A 21,478-nucleotide genomic window follows, 5' to 3' on the forward strand; every position below is an offset into this window, starting at 1 on the left:
CACATTATCAGGTAAGATATACAAATAGATGTTAGTGTTTCCAAGAGCATGGCCTTCAGGACTCATTTCCCAAAGAGGTCTATGGGAGCTCTGCAATGGTCTTACCAAAAACATTTTGGTCAATGATGAGTAATTTTGGAAAGTTCTACCATCTACTATGGGATAATTGCATCCTGCACACACCTGGGCATGCAGTCAAGTGACAGGGACAGGCTCCTGCAATATGGCCCTCAAAGGGCCCCTCTGAGCAGCTGCAGATCCAATCTGGCCAAACCACCACATTTCCATACCTTGGCCTAACAACACAGACGAGACTTGGAGCCAGTGTGTTAACAGTGTTTCACACCATGAGAGACACTGCACACATGCAGAGTTTACACAGGGATGCACAGGAAACTGATGTGATGAATAACAAACCACAGGAGAACAAAATTTAAAAAATGTCCTAAAATGTGCATTTTATTTCATGTCATTATACAATGTTTACATACAGGTGTACTTTTAAGACTGCTCAAGGAAAGTGTGAAAAAAGTGAGGCAAATATCAGTTTGAAAATTCCTCCCCTACCCCAAATCCCCACAAATAAAATACATTTTAACACAATCTCTTCCAAATTAATGTTTTGTCCTGAATTTATTGAATCTTTCATTTCAACATGAAAAATACAATCGAATGAAAACTCAAGGTGAAATGCTGACCTACACTTCTATATTGAGTTGCAAGAATACAATTTAAAACCTTCAGAAGCCTTCTCTTGTCTCCACTGCTTATATATCTTTGTTTTACTGAATTAAAAGGCACAGAAAGTCCAAATTCTCACAGACCAGTCAAGTACTGATAAAAATAAATTACTGTGTTGGACAACTCCTGACTTGTCTGATATCAAAGAAAAGACTTCAAGTAGAACCTTTTGTTCCAAATAGCACCATTTCCACCTGATCTCTCTTGAACATGAATCATTCTTCTTGTGTAAAAACTGTAGTTGGCACTTGAGGTGGGACACTTTCTGCCACAGCCAGGATTCTTCAAAGACTAAGCATACCAAATTGCTGAACTCTCTACAAAGTGTAGGTACATTTTTGCTGGGAAATGGCACGTTTAAACCATAATGTAATGTTGTTTAACCCGCATATGGCTTGCCCATTTTGGTGTTTCCCTGACCGCTGCTTGATAATTTAGCAGATGTTCTTGTGACTGTGGTGAAACTAAAATAGACACGTTTATGGGGCTTCACAGCAAGCAGGTGTAAAAATGATAAAACAAATAGTGTGGTTGCCACTAAGGAGGTTTTCACATGTTGTTTAACTCCAGTAAAGTTTGATCCAGCATCTGATGCATATTAAGGTTTTCTTCTTTGGCATGCGCCACTTTTTCTGTTGTGGGATTAGAAAATTAAAACATGAATAGCAGTTCTTTGGAGGCACTGAACATGAAGGCATGCAATCATCATTTCTTAGCTTTCTAAACCCTCTGAGAGAAATGTGCATGCTCATACATATCAATGTTTCCAGATAACACAACTAGAGAGAATTCCAAATTAATAAAACAAACAGCAAGTAATGCATGTTCAGAACTGTTCACAGCTGCATTTGTTAAGAAAATGCACTGCCAACAGAGACACAATGTTCTGGAAGCTCTTTGCTTATAGGGATGGGAGCTAATAAGTGGCTTTTTTTTTTTTTTTAAGTAGGCAATAAAGAAAATAAGTTCTTTGCAGATACAAAATTAAGAGTTTCATAGAATTCAAAACCACAAAGAACAAAAAATTTACAACTATTATAATTTTTGGTAAAGTGACCTTTAAGAAATGTATTTCTTCTAGAAAAAAATAAAGTTAGTAGCCTTATGTTGCATGCACATTTTTATAGGACAATCACCTAACACACATAGTTAACACAATAAATGAGCATAATGTTCTGGTGGTGCATCCCACCAGGATCCAGTAATAGTAACTTCATACTATGCAAGCATACCTTTAAACTGATTGGGTATTGTCAGATGGAGCTCCCATTCTTTTTTTTTTAATGTCAAATACAAGCCAAATTCATAGTAAGGCAAAATTATCACATCAAAGTCTCCAGACAAAACAGCTGTAGTATCCTTTAAGTTGGTTTTGAAATACAGAAATATGGATTCTAGTGAATATTTTTCTCTTACTGTGGTAAAAATCTTAGGGCCAATTCATGCTGTCAGATAAACCGAGTGCCTTTCTGCAACACAGGCTGTTACTTTTTGAATACTCATAGTGAAATGCTGTAACTCTTTACTTAAATGGAAAGAAGCTACTGCACAGAAGAGCTTCGTGCTCCTCCAAAATAGGTGCGCAGACACATAATGAAAAGCCTCATCGAGAAGAAGCATTTCCATATTTTCCCAAGAGAATTTCTTTCATTAATTTACCACAGAATCAACAGCTAAAAAAAAAAATCAATTTCTAAGTTTCTTGCTTATTTCAACAATTACTGATTCATTCTTAAAGGAAATTTGGAAGAAGGTGTTTTCAAACAAGTTAACAATATAGTCACACTAAAGTTTAATCCTCATTCAATGCCAGCTTTAGTTCATTAGTCAGGCGACTGTTTTGCTCAAGTTGCTGGTAGAGTTGGTCTGTACAGGCAGCAAGCAGGTTAGAAGGGAAAAAAGAGGCAGAATGAAGACAGATTAGACAGAGAAAACAGTTAAATAAGAGTTACTAAAGAAACTGGTCACATGACAGACAGTTCAGTAACATAGAGAGAAACATTTTACCTCTGTTTCTAGAACTCTCGTAATAGCTACTCCAAGGAACAGCTATTGTACCATATCAAGAACTGGCTAAGATTCCTGTTGTGGGGAACAGCTGAGAGACACAAACTGGAATAGAAATGGAAGAACTGCAGCTATATTCCTAGAAGTACTATGTCTTACTTTAGTCTTCTGTACAGTGTGTGAATTTGTTTTATGAGTGCCATTATTCTTTGCAACTATTCAAGGTGTAGTGGAACCTCATCTGCCAGTAGAGAGAAAACAATTGCACTACAGCCAGCATAAGTAACAGCAGGAGAGATGCTAGTAGGCAACTACCACCAGGTCTGACTCAACCCATACACCTTTCCTAGGAGGTCTGATGGGCTGAAATATTTTTGATAGGTAAGTATTACTGGAATTGTTTACCTATCAAAAATGTTATTTTTGATAGGTAAATATTACTGGTGCTACTGGAATCAACAAATTTTGATACCTTTAAGTTGCTGAGTTTTACTTTGTAAGAAAACAGACTCACATTTGGTGAAAATGAAAAGGAAGGATGAACACTTTGCTCAAAAACAGCAAACAGGACAATTTGTGTTGAAACAGAACAGCCACAGCCATGTTGTGACAGCACATTTAGTGAGAGTTGCTTTGCACAGTAAAAATGTTCCACAATGGCTTTTGACTATCTTGTGCTCTCAAATTGTCCATGCTCTTCTCAATAGCCTAACTGCACTCCTGACCTCTTGATCCCAGATTATTCCCCTACAGGAAATGACTGTTTCTGACTCTTTTCCAAAAGCTGCCTAACAGCTTCCACAGGAATCCTCTTCCCCTGCAGGCACTGGACACAGCAAAGGCAAAGCTGTGCAGTGAGCTGGTCTGTTTGTACGGTGAGCAACTCCTCCCAGCTTCCTCCCTAGCCCAAACTCCCACAGCCAGCTCAGTAAAGCCAGGGCACATTTCACAGCTCTGATCCTGCAGATCCTCCAGTAACAAATCTTGTCCCTCTCATTATGATAATGTCACATATGTGCAGAAAAAACCATCAAAGCCTTAGAGTAACTAAAATTTCCATTTGTCTAGCAAAGTGTATATAGCTGTTATTAAAAAATTAATCATGTGAACTTACCATCATCACAGAAATCTCCTCTCTGACTGAGGCAGAGATTTACAGTATTTCTCAACTTCCAAAACAACTAAACCCCCCAGTAAAGCAAGGAAAGCACTTCCCAAGTGTACATTGAGCCCTTGATTCCCCATGGGCCATGTGTCCGTCTGCTCCAGAGGCAGAGGCTGGCTCTGCAAGAGCCCCAGCAGCAGAGCAGGGATTTCTGGCTCTGTGTAGAGCCAGCAACGCTCAGCAGAGCCCAGAGCCAGACCTGCACTCCTGGGAAGAAACCTCAGGCACAAAACCAGCCAGACATGGCAGGTACAACAGCACAACTGAGGGTGACAAGAGTGCTGAACCACACCAGTATGGGGAACGACAACAGCTCCCTGGAGTGAAGATCAGAGCAGCAGAACCAACCAGGAATTCTGCATGCAGCTACCTGGGGATCTACACTGCACTGCTCATTTCCAGTACTCTGTCCAGCCATCTGTCATCCTTCAGTGCAGAGCTGATCATGTATGACTGACACAAAAGGCAAAAATTTAGTACTGATGTTTAAAATCACTATGGTCAAAATTGACAGATTCCTACAATGGATTTTGCTTTTTCTGTTTACTTTTCTTAAGAAACACCAGTACTGCGAGGAACTGAGTGGACAAAAAACTCTGCTAAAACAATGAACCAAAACACAATAGATTAAGCAGCTGGAGTTTGCTGCAGCATATTTTACTCTGGCTCAGATGACAAGTTACAGTTGACCACAATCCCCCTAACTCCTGCATTTGTGAAGTTATTAGCCTCAGACATTTTACAAGCGCTCATTCCATTATATTTGCTTAACTTTTATATATCCTATTCTATCTGGTTACCCTTCACACACAGTCACTTCTGTGTCAGTTGAGGAGTAGTAAGTTACTGAACTTAATTACTTGAACTGTGATTGCTGATATATATCCTGTATTTGGGCTTCTGCCCCCAGCCAGCAACATTAGGATGTGTCATAGGTAGAAAACTGGGATATGCCAAAGTTATCCAAGGATGGCAGGCCAGGAAGGGCATGCATCCATTCACAAGCCTTATTGGGAAAACAAGTTTTGAGGAGGGAAGAAAATCTAGTTTAGACTGCACTGCTGAATAATCTTGAAGCTGAACAAGAAAGAGACATTTACATTTTTCTAAAAGTTAAAAACTACAGTTCAGCTATGGTATAATGAATTTATTTAGCTTTGGTGACTTAGGAGCTTTAGCAATATAGAGTTACAGCATCACCAGAAATCAATCTGGTTTTCGCTTTCATGAGAAAATAACTTCTTTCAGTGTGATTTAAATAAAGATAAAATAAGGCAATAAACTCCCTAGTTGCAAATAACAATACAAAAAGAGCACAAGATGTCAGTATTTAATGCTTCATCCTTAATCAGTGACAAATCAGCTGAAACTTGAAATCCATGATGTTCCACTTTGTAGCAGAGTAATTTCATTAATAGCAGAATCACTAGAATTTTCCTACTCCAGCTTTGAACCATTTCTCATGAGTCTGCAATTCAAACTCACAAGTCTGAACTAAGCACAAGGGGAAAGCTACCGAAGCCTCCCCAATGAACTTCCAATATTATCATGCTACTCAAGAAAAATATATTGTAAAAATCCCAAAATGTTAGTAAGCATCACCTTCACTGAATAACTGAGGTGTGAAAGAGGGAAAACTTTTTTTGCAAGACATTTCAAGGATTATTTTTGGGTGAAAAAAAGAATTTAAAGTTTTTGATGCTGCCTTTTTAAATCTGCCTCAAATATGTAAGTTAACGAACAAACACATTTCAACAAAGATAAGAAGTCTTCATCATAAAGCTAGGAAAAGATTTCAGGCTTTTATGTGAAAAATCTGGTTACATCAAGGATATAACTGCTCCCTCAGCCATGCTCCCACGGCCAAGTGTCCCCACTTGGAAGTAGTTTGCAAGGAAGTAGTGTCCTTGCAAATTTTGTCCTAACAATAACAACTGGAAGAGTTCCTATTACATCTATTTGTCATTTTATCTGCAGCAGAGTTTGAGAAAAACTAAGATAATAACTGGTCAGTTTTCACACGCTGCACTTGCTGGGTTGGAATTGTCAACATTCAGGCAAAAGTGTTTTCAGCTAAAAAATGAAAACACCAAAAAATGAAATCCCTAACGGCATAATAGCACAGATTTTATTAATAACTTAAATAATTAGTTAAATAAATAAAAGGCAAAGGAGTAACAAAAGGGATACAGCTGGGATATTTATTTTACATTGAGAAATGTAGTTTCTGTACAGCAGAGCACAAAAAGAGCATGTTCTGAGACAGGTGATAGAGGAAGAGTCAACTAAGCTAGAAGACAGGACAATGAACCCATGAAACATCCAAAACTTGGAAAGGTGTTTTATCCAACCCGATGAAGATGTCTTTGGAGAACTGAAGCAAAGAAAATTATCTGCATGAAAAGAAAAAGTGAGATAAGGTAGAAAATGAAAAAAGGTGCAGTAAAGACTTTCAAAAAAGCAGCAATGGCACAGCAGAGCCCAGCATGCTGAGATGACTATGCTAGAGAAACAGCACACCATGCTGGGACTGGAATGATATGGTCATGTCCTCATATACCAGTAGAGTACAATTTTAAGTCTGTTTTCCACTTAGAAATATCCCAAATTGAAGAAATATTGTAATCTCTGGATAGAGAGGAAGCAAAAAGAAATCCATTTGCTTGATAAGCCACTAAGCAAAACCATATGTTGGGGAGGAATTTAAAAACAAAAAATCAAAGCACACAAAGCAGGCAACATGAGACCTCTACTAAAATGTTGGTACAGAGAAGGAGGAAAGTAATGAACAGACATGGAGACAAAAAAAACCATGAAGAAAAAAACCACTTAAAATATGGGTGCACACAAAAGCTCTAAGCAAACCTTAGAAAGGTTTGTTGAAACCTTAGAAAGGTCTTGTTGAAAGCGTGTCTGGGCTTCCAAAAGGGAATTCTGGGACTAAACATTGCACCTCCTAAGCACTTGAGAGCCACAGGTCTTCCATTCTCCCATGTCAGCTGCAGTGCTCATGCATGGGAAGGTGGAGGTAGCACAGCTGACCTCTGTTCAGAGTCAGTGGAACAAGAGTCACTTTGTGTCAAACACTGCACTGAGGAGTCACATCTTACAGCTGTTGAATCTCCTACTTTCCTGCCAATCTTTATTTTTCTCCTTATGACTAAAGTTGGTATTACTACATTTTTGGTGTATGCAAATAAAATTACTACTGCTATCCAGATAATATGCAGAAGAAACCTACAATTCAATTGTCGTCTTTATGGGTTTAAATGACAAGGTATTTTAAATCCATTTCCACACATGAAATTCAGTGATAACAGCTGAAATTTTCAGAGCAGTTATGAAAATTTAGATAAACACTTTCTACTGTCATTAATAGAAAATACAGCTAAGTCTAAATGTCTCTGACATTTTTTCAGGAACTTTGCCAGAGCAAAAACTGTAACAGCAGGCAAAGGAATACACTCTGAAGGCAACACATAGCACAGCAATTTTCTTTGGTAAAACAAACATGATGGGCCTGGTAGATAATGTCTGAACAGAGGTGAACTGAAAGGATAAACACAGAGCTACAAACAAAGGGCAACCACAAGACACAAGGACTGCAGACACAGAATCAAAAAGTAACCACAAGCTTACAAAATCACCATGAGTATTTACCTGGCTTGGCACAACACTCACCCACACTTTGCCAGGGTAAAGCAATTGTTCATGGTATTTTGTACACCTATTCTCTCTAAAGGAAAGCATCCCCCACTATACAGGGAGCATCATTTCACTGCGCAATCAGTGAGGGCAGGGAAGCAGGAGCGGGCACAAGCTGGGAAGACATTTACATGGAAGTCATATCATTGAGAGCGTGGTCCAGCTCCTCACTGATGGCTTTGTACTTCAGTTTCTGAGCATAGAGCTCATCTGATGTTCCCCCAGGAAAGGCAGAGGTGTGCAAGGAAATGGAGCAGGATGGAAGGTGAAGGTGGTGGCATGGGGATAGCATCCAGAAGCCATACGAAATGGAAAGAGTGCACAGAAAGAAGTGTTGTGATAGACAAAATGAAACAAAATTAGAGAAAAATAAAAGAAAGTAAATAGTGAACAGTTCTATGCAACAAGTTCATTAACTGCACTGCCAACAGGGCAACCTGTGATATACAGAAAACCAAGAAAAGAGAGTATAAAAGAAACAAAAAATCCATGTTTCACTGCCCTGAATTTTTGTTTTAATGCTTTTTTGTTTTAATTAAGAGGGGACACAGGAGCTAGGGAGGAAAGATTCAAAAATGGGGCTCAAGGAAGATGTTACCATTTTCTACCACTTTTTTTTTAAACCACTCCAGTTTGTGTGATATCAAACTCAGCTTCTTACAGCAATTTTTGTTCCTTCTAAACACTTATCTTTTTTCTCTGCTTCCCTCCTGAGTCAGCGATCATAAATTTTCAGCAGCTACTTAGGCATTTCATCACCTTCATGCAGAATCCAGCCTGCCACGCCATGCAATTTAGCTTCTTCAAATCCTACACTTAGTGTAATGCCTCTAAATAGCAAACTCCATATAACTTCAAATTACAAAGTCCTACTGAATTGCTTTCTCCAGAGGCAGAAAGCACATTCTACTACTCTGCTGCAGTTCTGACAGATTTACCAAACCTTATAAACAAACCCTCCGAAGATGAATAAGCTGTCCTTCTGATTATGTATACAATCTATTAGCTTTACCAAAACCGAATAACTGGTCTATGTCACAAAATCTGCCCTGACCCACACTTATCACAGTAATAAATTAGGTTAATTTGCTACCTTCCTAACTATTGCAAACATAATGCAACTCTTCATCAGTTCTTTACTAAGATGATAGTAACACTTGTCATCTGATCATTTATCCTGTAACATTTATATACTTCCAAATAGAAGAGTATAAAGCAAAACAATTGAAGGAGTCTTGAGAACGTAAGAGAAAAAAGCAACAGGCAAGAGCAAAACACTGTTCACCTGAAGCATTTAAGATATCAATACATTTCATTTAGAAAATATTTTGTCTACTCTTTAGGCAGACCCATTTATATAAGCAGGACAAGTCAGCCCAGTAGAACTGGGTATTAAAAAAACCCAACAAAATCCCTCACACAAGAGAAGAACAAGAGATATGTATTTCCACAGTAAGTAGAAAAACAGCCCCACATACCTTCCAGGTCATCAATGCTCTTCTCCAGCTTGGTTACTGACCTCTCAGCAAACTCAGCACGGGTCTCAGCCTGAAGTCAGGACAAATACAGACTACTTTAGGAAACACACACAGTACTTAGGAGTAGAAAAGAAATAACTCAAGTGAGGAAAAAAGCACAGTGAGAGGAGGCAAATAATAAGGCTAATATAAACTAATTTCTAGGAGAGATATTTAACAGTAAACTGTTTCCAAAATGGTACATTCATCCTTACAGCATCACAGTAAAATTTATACTAAAAAAAATTCAAAGGTGCATAGGAAGACTCGTTGCAAAGAACAGCTCTCATTTTACCTCCTTCAGTTTGTCAGTCAGAACTTTAATCTCCTCTTCGTACTTGTCTTCTTTCTGTGAGTACTGTAATTAGAAAGAGGATCACTGGTATTAGATGGGTATTCTAAATATACTCAAAACACACCGCATTCGAAACTTTTGTAATAGATTATCTGTACACAAGAAATTGTTATAGGTAAAACAAAATTAATTCCACTTGGAAGGCTGTGGTAGTACAGTTTATTACAAGAGTCAAATTTCCCTTGAGTTACATTCCATTGCAATATGGTGGGAACTTTGAGAAGAAATTAGTACTACAATTTTAAAGAGGAATGTCTTTTGGAGAAATTTAATGTTAGTACACAATGCCATTTTGAGGGACATTCTATAATTAACACTTAATCCTGTCAGAATACGCAACAGAACATGTGGCCAAATAATACTGACCTATTTGGAACTACAAGATATGCTATGTTCCAGTGGGAGCCAAATATGAATTGAGTAGTAAATTCAAACGCCTTTATTGACAACAGCCCTGAAGAAATGCTGCAAAGTGACTGGCATACAAAGAAAACCCCATAGGCCAGATGACAATGTAAGGGACACATTCTCTCATAAGTCTCTAGCCTACCTTCTCAGCCTGAGCCTCCAGCGACTTCAGGTTGTTGGTCACAGTTTTCAACTCCTCTTCAAGCTCAGCACATTTGCTGTTATTTCGGAGGTAAGGCAGGAAAGGGGAGGATGGAAGATTCAGTCAAGCAAAAGAAACAGGAGAAAATAGGGGGAAAAGATAGAGAAAAATGAAAACAATTACAGGGCAAAAGAACAGCCTCAAAAGCAGCTGATCCATCACAGACTGAAAGCAAATCTTTGTGATGCCGAGCACCAGTTCAAGTGCACATTAAGACAATGACCAGACAAATTTATCTACAGCTCTTGGCTTACACAGAAACATTTACAGAGCTTTTACATGTGAGACAGTTCAGCTTCTTTTGGCTGCATGGGAGATCAGTTTTAAAGATAAAAATCAACAGACAAAAAAAGAGACCAAAGAAATCCACCAAAGCGAGATGCAAAGAGAGAGTAAAGAGCACAGCAAGGATTTATTTGTTACTACTGAGTGAGCTAACTGGCTACGGAAGCTGAAACACTTGGGTTGCAGTTAAACCTAAAAACTGTTTATTAGTATCAGTACCTTATCCTCTGCAGCCATTAATGCTTTCAAGGTTTGATCCATTATTCTTAACTGTTCTTCCAGCTGTCGGACTTGGCTGTTAGTGAACACATGAAACGCACAAAAGCCATTCACAAAATCAGTGTGCAGGTACAGCATGCAGTGACAAAACACGCGCACACACACAGGAACACATTTACTTTGGCACTGACCATTTATTTCAACGATTACAGTAAATGAGCAAAACATAGCTTTGAGCTGAACACACAGTGTGCTGCCAACATTTCATGCAGTTATAATTCTCTTCTAGCACCTCACATACGTCCCAGGGCAGCTCCGCACTTACCTTTCTGATAGCTCAGCACGCTCCTCAGCACGCTCCAGGTCACTCTCAATGATCACCAGCTTACGAGCCACCTACAAGAACAGGCAAGGGACAATCAGGGATATTATGTTGCTGCACTGTGGATATTCTCAGTTCAGTCAGAGAGAAAAAGAGAAAGATTTCTGCCAGGCTAAGCCTGGGAAAAAGTCCGAGAAGAATATAAACAATCTATTATCTTGCTTTCTGTTCATAATGTTTATAGATACGTTCTACCACACTAACCTAAATCCAGTGTACCAATCAAGTAAAATGTTTTTAGTTTAAAACCAATAAAATTAGTCTTCATGATGTTCTCTACAAAAGAGACGTACTTTTGAATAAACATTCATTTACCTTCTGAAATCGTACAAGTCGTCTTGCCCGTCCCTGGCTCAACAGCGTCACTGCACTACACCTCACCTATTTCTAGAACCTCTTCATTTTATGGTCAACACATGAGTTTGATTATGTGATATCTCCATTATTCATTTGAGACTTAATTATCTGATATTTTTCAAGACCTCCCTTTCATTCACCAAAAGGCAACTGAAAAATAGTTCTCTCCCTAAGAGCTTAGGGAATACTCTCAAACATTTTAGTGAAAGATCTAAGCTCAGATCTCCCATCACCTTGTCCCTTGAGGTATCTGAGTGCCTGAATTTCCTTCCACAGCTGTGAGAGGGGTGTTTGTGATCTTTTGAACTTAAAAGGCAAAAGAGAAAAACAAAAATTACAGGCACAGCCTAATAGGCTTTAGAAAGAGATGACCTGCACTCAAGAACTAACCTCTTCATACTTGCGGTCAGCCTCTTCAGCAATGTGCTTAGCCTCTTTAAGCTGGATCTCCTGGATTTCCATCTTCTCTTCATCCTTCTGGGCTCTATTTTCAATGACCTTCATTCCTCTGAAAAACGTGAAAAACAGGAAATGCAAGGTTCAGGGTTTATCAGTTTATCTCCAGCTCTACTACTTGTGGTACGTGACTTTCAGACAGTGGTATTCAGGTGAGTGAAACACATCAGACAGATGAGTCTTCACACCATAGTTTTAGTCCTGTGCATTCAGACGTTCAAGGAACAAAACATGTCTTAGGAAGGAAAAACTCATCTTATAGAAAGGTAAACAAAGGGTGTTTCTTCTAAACACCTAATAAGACTGAAAACATCTGTGCATTTACACTCATCAACAGCACGTTAGAACCCTTGCAGTTCTGACAATAATCATGTCTATGGGCCAGACTCCCCTCGGTTTTGCCATGTCAGAGCCCTAGAAGGTCCCTGTGCTCTCTAAAAGCAAAATTTAAATCCTTCATAACAAGAAATACTCTGTGTTGCACATGTCTGATACAAAATTACCTTAAACGTTTCAAAACACACTGTGACTCTCTGGCACATTTCTTTTCAACAGACTCCATCCTTAGTAAGGTAGAAATACACATGCAGAATGTGTAGGTTTCTTTCATAATAAAAGGTTCTATCACAGCTATAAAATACCATTGGAAGAAGAGGACAAGATCTTCCAAAGTCACAAAGCTTGAGCTCCTAACTTACACTACAGACTTCTGGAAATCTGAAGGAATTATCTGTCTCTTTTCTTTGCTCACCTTTACGTACCAATCTTGCCAACAGGAGAACCAAAGCCTCTCCAAGCACTTCGCTACTCTGCAGGTGAGATTTTCTACCCACAATGAAAGCAAGAATCACCCAACAGCACAAGAGTATCACAAGGAGATGTCATCCAATAAGAGAAGTCTGGGCTGGGCCAAGCAGTTTTCCCAGGATGTGAATGATACATCAAAAGACCTACCACACTTAAGTCTCATCCTCACAACTGACAAGGAATCCAATACCAGATATTTTGGACATTTCTACAGACAAGCTGTAACTGAAGTCCATGTATGCAAAGGAAGAGCAGATTACGCATATTCAGAGACCTAGGAGTGGTTTAATTTATTTCCCAAACCCACACCCTGGCAATTATGATCTTTGCATAAGGGTAACAATCCATGCAGGCGTGGCTCTACCCACCTTTCACTCTCATCTGCAGCCTTCTCAGCCTCCTCCAGCTTCTGCAGGGCAGTGGCCAAGCGCTCCTGAGCCCGATCCAACTCTTCCTCAACCAGCTGGATACGTCTGTTCAGAGAAGCTACTTCACTCTCAGCCTAAGCACAGGAAGAAATAGAAATGAATTCATAGTAAGGTACACATCTTCCCCTGTAAAAGGTTACCCCATTACCTGCTAGTACCATTTAATAGCACTTTGTAATTTCTGACTTCATCAACTAAAAAGTCCATACACAGAGATGTATATGATTGAACTGTGAAGATATTGCTTAACAGAGGAAAAAAGTGATTAATGCTTACTTTCAATGAAGCACATCAAGGACTGTACAATTTGTACTAGAAAGAACTGCACAGGAAGAATTATGCACCATTACCCAAATATTTTCTGTTATTGTATTTGCAGACATTAATTACAGACCTTCCCGTTTTTAAATCAAATCAACACAAGCTAATTACTCAATTCTTCTGTTACCTCAATTCCTTTATTTGTGACCTTTCACCATATTTTGTAAGAATTGTCCCTACATTTCCTTGAGTTCCTTAAGAAAGGTTCAGTGTAAACATGTAAAAACACACCTGGATCAGCGCTTGCAACGAGACAGCTGCCACAGAGAGAGTCTGAGAACATTTAAGTAGTGCCCGAATACCCAGAAGTTTTGTTTACAGGCAAGCTGTGCAAGAGCTGACAAAAAAGGCACCAGCAAGGGCCCTGGTACAGGCAGCAATCCCTTAAAATGTATTTTTTTTTCTTCCATAGTTCCATCCTCAATCTTCCCCTAAATTTGCCTTTCTTGAATTACCTGTTCATTTAACCTTCTGTATAACACTTGCAACTCATCTGCCTCTTATCACTGCAAGCTATTATATATTACAGCTCCAAATCTACACTCGCTTAAGTTGCAGAGTAATTTCTAAAACAGCTTTCTTATGGTAACCCCATCATTAAACTTACTTTCTTTCAAAACTATATTAAGCATCAAGTATATATAAAAGGGCAACTATTCTAAGAAGTTAATTACTTCAGAGAGTAACACTTAATCAGTACTGAAAACATATATGATATATACATTTGCTAGATGTTCAAATTTTGAATTTTCTATGATGTCTAGTTGAGGGGAAAACCAACCCTCTGGCAAAAGTAGATACCAAAAGTATCAGTTTGGTAGTTTTTCTTCTCTAGCCAGAGGTAGCTGGATACAGTTGTCCATAGAAAAGATTTTGCTGTACATAACACAGAAAAGAATAACTTACAGACCAGACAAATAAAACAACCTTTGACATAACAGTAATGATGTCCAGCTAGAATGACTGCAAGTAACATGAGCAGGGAAGCAATTATATCTTTGAACATTAATATGCATTGGCAGTGAACACATAGAACCAGAAGGAGAAGATACTACATCCTTAGAGATCCACATTAATCCAATTATCAAACATTTAGCTATGTAATCATGCAGTAGTATTCCAAACCTCTGGTTTTGGACTTCTGGCTTTAAAACATTAAGAATTTGAACTTTCACATTTAAGAAAGAAAATGACCTTTCATAAAGGCTACCCTAGGGAAATTTGTCATGTTCAAGTTAATTATTATCATGTCAAGACTCATCATGATAAGAGCATAAAATGTGGTTCAAAACACATGGTGACTAAAGTTCAAGTTTTCACTTCCTGCTCCAGTAACTCACTAAGGATTTACCAATCAGCCTTATATGGCCCCAGTTATTCTTCTGCAGAGCAGGACTTCTCTCCTTATATGGCAAGGAAGGAAAAAACCCCAGTGACATTCGGGGCACTCCCACTGCTACCATGCAAACATAACCCACGTTTCTGCCATGGCACTTACACACCACATATTTTTACAATGAGTGATGACATGGATAAGTTACCACTGGGTGTTAATCATCACTATTATAAGGGAGATTCTGTTTTCCAGGAGGAAGAAGAAAAATGCGTTTTGAAAAATAATTACCAACAGCCCCTTGAGATGCATGTACTCAAAACAAGATTCTTTTTTAAAGGAATGGCTGCTAATCACAGCCTTGAAACTTTTAACAATCTGGTATAACAATCAAAAGCTGGAGGCTGTGCTATGTTTTGGCACAAAAAAAAGCTGTAGCTGTAGCTTTTTTGTTGTTTGCATATTTGTACCTCGCATAGGAAGAAAAAAACCCCTCACCTAACAACCCTAGCTGGTCACATACTATACATGTAAGGCATTACACTGAGGGAAGGAGCAGATTCACACCTCAGCTCCCTTGCTGCAGTGCTCTCAAAACCTCCCTCCTCAAGCATGCAGAAATACAGCAGCAACAATAAAACCCCTCATCTGTAGCCAGCACTGTAGAAAAAGTATATGTCTACATGTGCCTGGGAGTTCAGTTTTTTCAGCCTTTATTCACCCCAGCACTGACCCATCCACACAAAAACTTAAATACCATGTAAATGTACTCTGCAGACTTCCACATCATCCACATAAACCAACTCCAGGGAAAAGATGAACATTAACCTTTAGGGTCCTAGGCCTTACTGCAATGTAGCTGAACTCTTAAGGGAAGGTTCCACCAGAAGGCTGTGATTACTCCTCCAGCACTATTTCTTCTGCCACAAAAATTAAAAGCAAAATGTCCCTTTTCAATAAAAATTCCTTAATACGCTGTTCACAATAACACATTACTGAAAGTAGGAATTTTTTGTGTCCTTTACTCTACAAAGTTTAGAAAACAAGTACAAGTTTTTTAAAAACAGAAACCCTTATGAAATGACTTATGGTTCACCACTAAAAAAAAACAGATATGCAACGTAATCTGCAAGAATGCAATAGTTACACAAGCAAAAGTGGCCATATTTTGCTCCATAAGGAAGATCAACTGCACGTAATCAGGAGGCTTTTCCTTTGAACTTACTGCCCAAAATGTGCAGAAAGACCCATATTATAAGGAAATCAAATAATCACCATTTTTTCTATTGTAATAAACTATATAAAAGCTTTGTTCTTTTTTTTGTTTTTATGGAACTACTGAAGACACTGAAACTGCCTCAAAGAACACTGTACATTTTACAGCAGGAAACATTAAGCTACAGCTGCTGGAACTCCCAAAGGTCAGTGATAAGCCAAAGAACAGCCTTATCAGTTTTTTTTTTTTTTTTAATTGTGATTGCCACCCATAATTACATCTCTCTGCTACCTAAGTCTATGCTGCTCACACCTGATCCTGCCTCTGCCTAAAACCAAGCCTTTCCCCTCTCGGCGAGCAGCTTTGGTGAACAGCACACTCTACAGATGCACAGAAGCCGGGGCTGTACGCTCGCATTGTCGGGGTGCTGTCAGGTACTGTGGCCCATCTCAGGTTTAGTCCTACGTACTTCCCACACATGGGAACTCGTCTGGATGGGATAAGAGAACTAGGACTTGTGGGGGGAAAAACCCCATAAAATCTTGCTCATAGCCTAATATAAAACAAGTAATCTCAAACATCTCGCCTAAGTCCGACCTCATTCCAGCTTGGGGTTTTGCTGTTGCCCGGCACACCTAGTGCTGTCTCCCTGCGCGCTGCACCTGGGCTCGGCCCACGCAGCGCTCGGGTTACCGAGCGGGGGAACGCAGCACTACAGGCCGACCCCGCGGCCGGCCCGGCAGGTAACAACCATGTTGTCGGACACGGCGGCGAAGGAAGCGGCCTCCCACTCCGCCGGCCGGGGAGGCAGGCGGGGCGGCCGCGCCCCGGGACCCGCGCCCCCAACCCCCGGGCCCAAGCCGGGCCGATGGGCGGCCCTACCTCCTCCCGCAACGCCCGCTCCTGGTCCACCTCCCGCTGCAGCCGTCCCGCCCGCTCCTCAGCGGCGTCCGCCTGCTCCTGCAGGCTGCGAATCTTCCTGCGCACGGCCTCGAGCGAGCTCATCGCCGCCATGCCCGCACCTCGCCCAGCCCGCCGCAGCCCCGGAAGTCCCCCCGCGCCGCAGCGCTCCGGGGCGGGGCTGAGGCACCGGGCTGGGAGCGGGGCGGGGACGGAGGATGGTCCAGCCGTCCTAGGGATGGGCTGGTCCGGGCCGGGGATCGGCCGGTCCTGAACCGGGATGGGCCGGTCGTGGCAGTGAATGGGCCGGCCCTGGCCCGGTCCGACCGCGGTTGGGCCGGTCGTGACTGAGGATGGGCCGGTCCTGGCGGGGCTGGGCCGGTCGTGGCCGGGGCTGGGCCGGTCCTGCTGGCATCGCGGCCGTGCCCAGTGGATGTGCCGGGGTAGCAGCGCCGCCTGGCGGCACAGCACGCGAGGTCCCCCGGACCGGACCGGACCCGGGGTCAAGACCCACCTTTCCCCCCGCAAACCGCCCTTATATGAGCGTCATAAAATGACATCGAAGAACCCGCCAGATGCTGCCGCACCCGGCCTGGCTCCTGAGACACGGGGAGGGGAGAGGGGGTTGCAGCTGCCCCCTCGCAGGTGGGGTGGCTCCAGGGATGTGCCTGGCTTTTGGGAGATGAGTCATACCGGACAGGTAAGATTTTCTTGTCCCAATGAAAGACGAGTCCATCCCAGTGGGCTGACACTCCCTCCCTACCTCTGCCCTTTTCCTAAAGCTTGGAACTATCCAAACTAATAAGGTAAATACTGGGTCAATTGCAATGCCCCAAATATACTCTTCATTGCCAAAAAGAGAAAAACATCCCTAAACTGTCAGACATATTCCATACATACAAATAAATAAGGCATTTACCTCGATGAAAACAAGCCAGACACTCTCCCACCCTCTACCTCAGGGAAGAGTGCAAATAAAATTGCCCCCAACTAGCTTCAAAACACTGTTTTCCAGCAGGGGCAAGTGGCATGGGGATCAGTTAGGAAGATCCTTAGTTTCAGAACGGGAATCTAGTAGCATTTCTCCTATCTTCATCCTAGGCAAGCTATTTCCAAATAGTCTGCATACTTTTCCATATAAGGAATATCTCCCTTGGATCTATATGCGGTTCCTTTGAACAAACTAAATAAATGTCCTGCTAGGAAGCTGCCTCTCCTATGGCAGCCTGCACAGAGCAGACATCTGATCCACATTATACACGGATCCCCCTCCCCTGTTCCTTTGAACACTTCTGTTACTTAAGTTCTTGGGTTCTCTTTCAAAGCTATATAACTTAGTTGCCATACTGAAGCTAAACCTTTTCTTGCTTTATTCCTTTTAGAAATAAAATAAGATAAAAGCATGTTGTCTTCTATGCCAAGTTGTTGTTTGTAACATTCCCGTTTTTGAAAGTATCCTTCCTCCCCCTGAAATACTTTGCTTGCTTCACTTGAGGTGACTCCTTTTCATTTTGGCTTTGAGGTTGACTTTTAAAGATGAGCTATAGGAAAAGGAGGGTCATTGCTTTGGAAATACTGTAGTTTTATCTAATCCTGTAATTCAGACCTGAGATTTACTCAAGGAGAATTAAATCGTCCAACAGCAGCAATAGAGACCGAGACGTTAACTGCACAGACTTATACTCTTATGGTTCCATGCATGCGATCCATTAAATGCATGTCAGGAACAGGCAGGTGGGTGGGATGAGGGCCTGGGAGAGGCACAAGCTCTTGCCTTATTACCATATAAAGTGCTGAGCTATATATATCTCCCAGCTTGCTCCCAGGATCCCTGTCCTCTGAACTGCAAAACTAGCAAGTATCATCTTCTGGACAATTTTCCGTCACACAAGACTGAACTTTTCTTTGACAAGTGAAGCAGTTCCACTGATTCCAAGGGGGCCGGGGAGGGCGGGGGGAAGCAGGAGAGAACCTTTTATCTCAGGGACCAGTGAGCCAAACCAGTATCTACCAGCAGTTCTAACACATGCATACCTAGGAACAGCTCTCTTGAAAACAGAACTAGCAGCCCTTGCTCTTCTCGATCTCCCGATCTTCCTCTCCTGCATCTACTCACTATTAACTCTCTGCTTCTGTTTCACTATCAAGACAGTGTTGTTCCACCCTGAGTTGTTTTACCCATCACCTGAATAGATAAATCACCGTTTCTTTACTTTCACATCTAGAGTGGCAAGTACACATAAAAAGGACACATCAAGTGAGCGGAAACCAAATCAGATGCCTCTGATAGTGTGCAAACCTCATGCAGGGAGGCAGTGCTGTGTTTCCCACCTCCCTGTCCAGGAGGTGCCTGGACCCTGCCTTCAGCAAAGCTTTGCAGTGCTGCAGAGTAGGAGTCCAGGCTGTCCTGAGCAGAGGGAGTGTGTGGTTTCTCTTTCGGACTTGTGGTGAAAGGGATGGGGGTAACTTACATCTGTGGCCTTTTTGTCAGCCAGTTCCAACTTTTCCTGTGCATCTTTAAGGGACTCGGAGTATTTGTCCAGCTCATCCTCAGTGGCCTTCAGCTTCTTTTGTAGAGCCACCAGCTCATCCTCCAGCTGTGATACGGGTGGGAAGTGGTGGAGAGGGGCGGGCGGGCAGGAAAAAGTGCAGCAGGCAGCGTGATCGTGCAAACGGAGAGGTGTGAGTGCAGAAGAGACAGAAAAGGACAGACAGAGAGAGAAAGAAGGAGAGACAGTTAGATCCTCTTTGCTTGCAGCAAGGGCACGATACCTTGGCAGCATTCTCCTCTGCGGAGAGGAGGCTGTCCTCAGACTTGTGTAGCTCTTCCAGCACTTGGTCCCTTGTATCCTCTGTCCCACGCAATTGCTTTTCCAATTGCACAATGTCATCCTCTAACTAGGTGCACAAGAGGAAATATAACGCACAAATATGTTTCTCCCTCGGCTTAGAAAACTGTGAAACTAATTTATAAATCACTCTTCCTTTCTCCCTCCACCTTCAGGATCTCCTAGAAACGTACAATCAATGCATCCCCCTCCCCGAACTGAGAAGCCCCAGGTGTAAAGGAGGGGGGTTGAAGAAGGACAATAAAGTGGGGCATGCGTCCGGAGAAGGGCGGGAGGGCAGTTCGAATCGGACACATCTGCTGAGTGATGCTGGAGTGGGCGAACACAGCTTTAACTGTCCTTTGCCAAATCGCCGCATATCTGTCCAGTGCTAACCAGGCGTTCCGGGCAGTCTCTCTAAGCCGTCCCCCTGTGACAAAGGCACAGAGGCCACGCAGCCGTCCTAGGGCCCTGCTCCCTAGCTGGAATGGTGGGGAAATGGGAAGGACTTCCCGCCGCGCCCCCGGGAAGCTCCAGCCGGCAGCTGCCAGGCTGAAGCTCTGCCTTAGGGAAAGTTCAGCCAGTTCTGCAGGGGCGCGGGGGTGGAACATAACAAAGTATGGTGAGGGGGGAAGAAGAGGGGAGGAGGTAAAAAAAAAAAAGAATAATCTGGAAAGATTTGCGCCCCAGCGCTCGCTGCGCCCGGGCCCTCGGTGCAGACCTGCTTGCTTCTCTCCTCCGCTGCCTTCTTGTCCGCTTCGGCTTGCTCGGCTCTGTCCAAGGCGTTCTCCTTGTCCAGCTTCAGCATCTGCATCTTCTTCTTGATGGCATCCATGGTGGCGGTGGGCTAGGGCGCGTCCCCGCGCGAACTGCTTCCGAAAGAAAAACTTGAAAAGTTGCGGGACAGCCCCGAGTCCGGACGCGGGCCACCGGGGGAGCGGAGCGCAGCTGCCGGGCGGCGGGGTTGATCCGTGCGAGACGGGGCGCAGCCGAATGCAAGCGGCGGGCAGGGAGCGCCTCACAGATATGTACTTTCCCAGGGGGCTGACTGCATTCCTCAAGACATCCAATACTTTTTTGGAAACGGCTTTTTTTCTTCCCTCCCTCCCTCCTCCTTTCGTCCCTACCCCTTTTCCCTCTCTCACTGCCCCCCGGGTTTTTTTGGGAGGCACAGCCTTCCCATTCGCTGCCGCCTGCCATTTGACCGCAGATATGACTATATATGGGATGCGATGGGCGAGGTAAGGCGGGGGAGCAATTTGTTCCCATTTCCAAATAGGCAGGACGGGACATTTCGCTGCTACTCCTGGGAGGAAAAGCAAAAAAAAAAAAAAAAAAGGCAGCAAGCCGGAGCGCGGGGAGCGGAGGAGACGGGCACAAAAGCTGCTTGCAGCAGGACAGGGCGTCTGGGTGACACCGGCTCCGTGCGGGAGCCATCCTCACCCGTGGAAATCAATCTGTTCTACAGCAGGAGGGTGGCGGAGCCGATCGCATCAGGCGGCAGGGGAAGGCGGGGCTGCGGGGCACGGGGGCTGCAGGACGGGCAGTAGGGGGTTAATCGCATGCACGTACGGAATGAATGCGTTCCGAGACCTTCCCCCGGCAGCCGGAGGAGGAGAGGGCACCTCTAGTCAACAGCCAGGCTGCAGCAAATGTGGGCTGAGGGGCGCTGCGCCGGCCCGTGCAGCGCCGGGCACGAAGCCCAGACTTTCCGGTGAGACCCGGGCAGGGCTGGCCTTCTGCCGCGACCCACACCGAGGGGAAGGGCTGAGGTGCGACCCTGACCCGCAGAGCAGGGCAGGGCAGAGGTGCCAGCAGCTGCCAGTGCTCCCGAAGTGCACCGCTC

At 42.9% G+C, this 21,478-nt stretch overlaps 1 protein-coding gene across 27 annotated transcripts; it reads right to left on the reverse strand.

Annotated features, from left to right (window-relative positions):
* Positions 1-432: 432 nt before the first annotated feature.
* TPM1 (tropomyosin 1) lies at positions 433-20,643 on the reverse strand. 27 transcript variants are annotated; one of them, XM_053988078.1, is made up of 10 exons: positions 20,354-20,637; positions 19,577-19,702; positions 19,276-19,401; positions 12,975-13,108; positions 11,734-11,851; positions 10,930-11,000; positions 10,041-10,116; positions 9,431-9,493; positions 9,097-9,166; positions 433-1,373 (listed from the first exon to the last, which is right to left on the reverse strand). In XM_053988078.1, the coding sequence occupies exons 1-10, from the start codon at positions 20,465-20,467 to the stop codon at positions 1,291-1,293; spliced, it is 981 nt and encodes a 326-aa protein (XP_053844053.1). In that variant the 5' UTR covers positions 20,468-20,637; the 3' UTR covers positions 433-1,290. The 27 variants fall into 27 exon arrangements, with proteins under 27 accessions (XP_053844053.1, XP_053844040.1, XP_053844041.1 ...); XM_053988067.1 differs by lacking the exons at positions 433-1,373; positions 19,577-19,702 and adding exons at positions 6,218-6,306; positions 7,750-7,828 and having other exon boundaries at positions 20,354-20,638; XM_053988068.1 differs by lacking the exons at positions 433-1,373; positions 10,041-10,116; positions 19,577-19,702 and adding exons at positions 6,218-6,306; positions 7,750-7,828; positions 10,605-10,680 and having other exon boundaries at positions 20,354-20,638.
* Positions 20,644-21,478: the final 835 nt, after the last annotated feature.

Source organism: Vidua macroura, chromosome 12 (genome assembly GCF_024509145.1).
Source record: "Vidua macroura isolate BioBank_ID:100142 chromosome 12, ASM2450914v1, whole genome shotgun sequence".
NCBI lineage: Eukaryota > Metazoa > Chordata > Aves > Passeriformes > Viduidae > Vidua > Vidua macroura.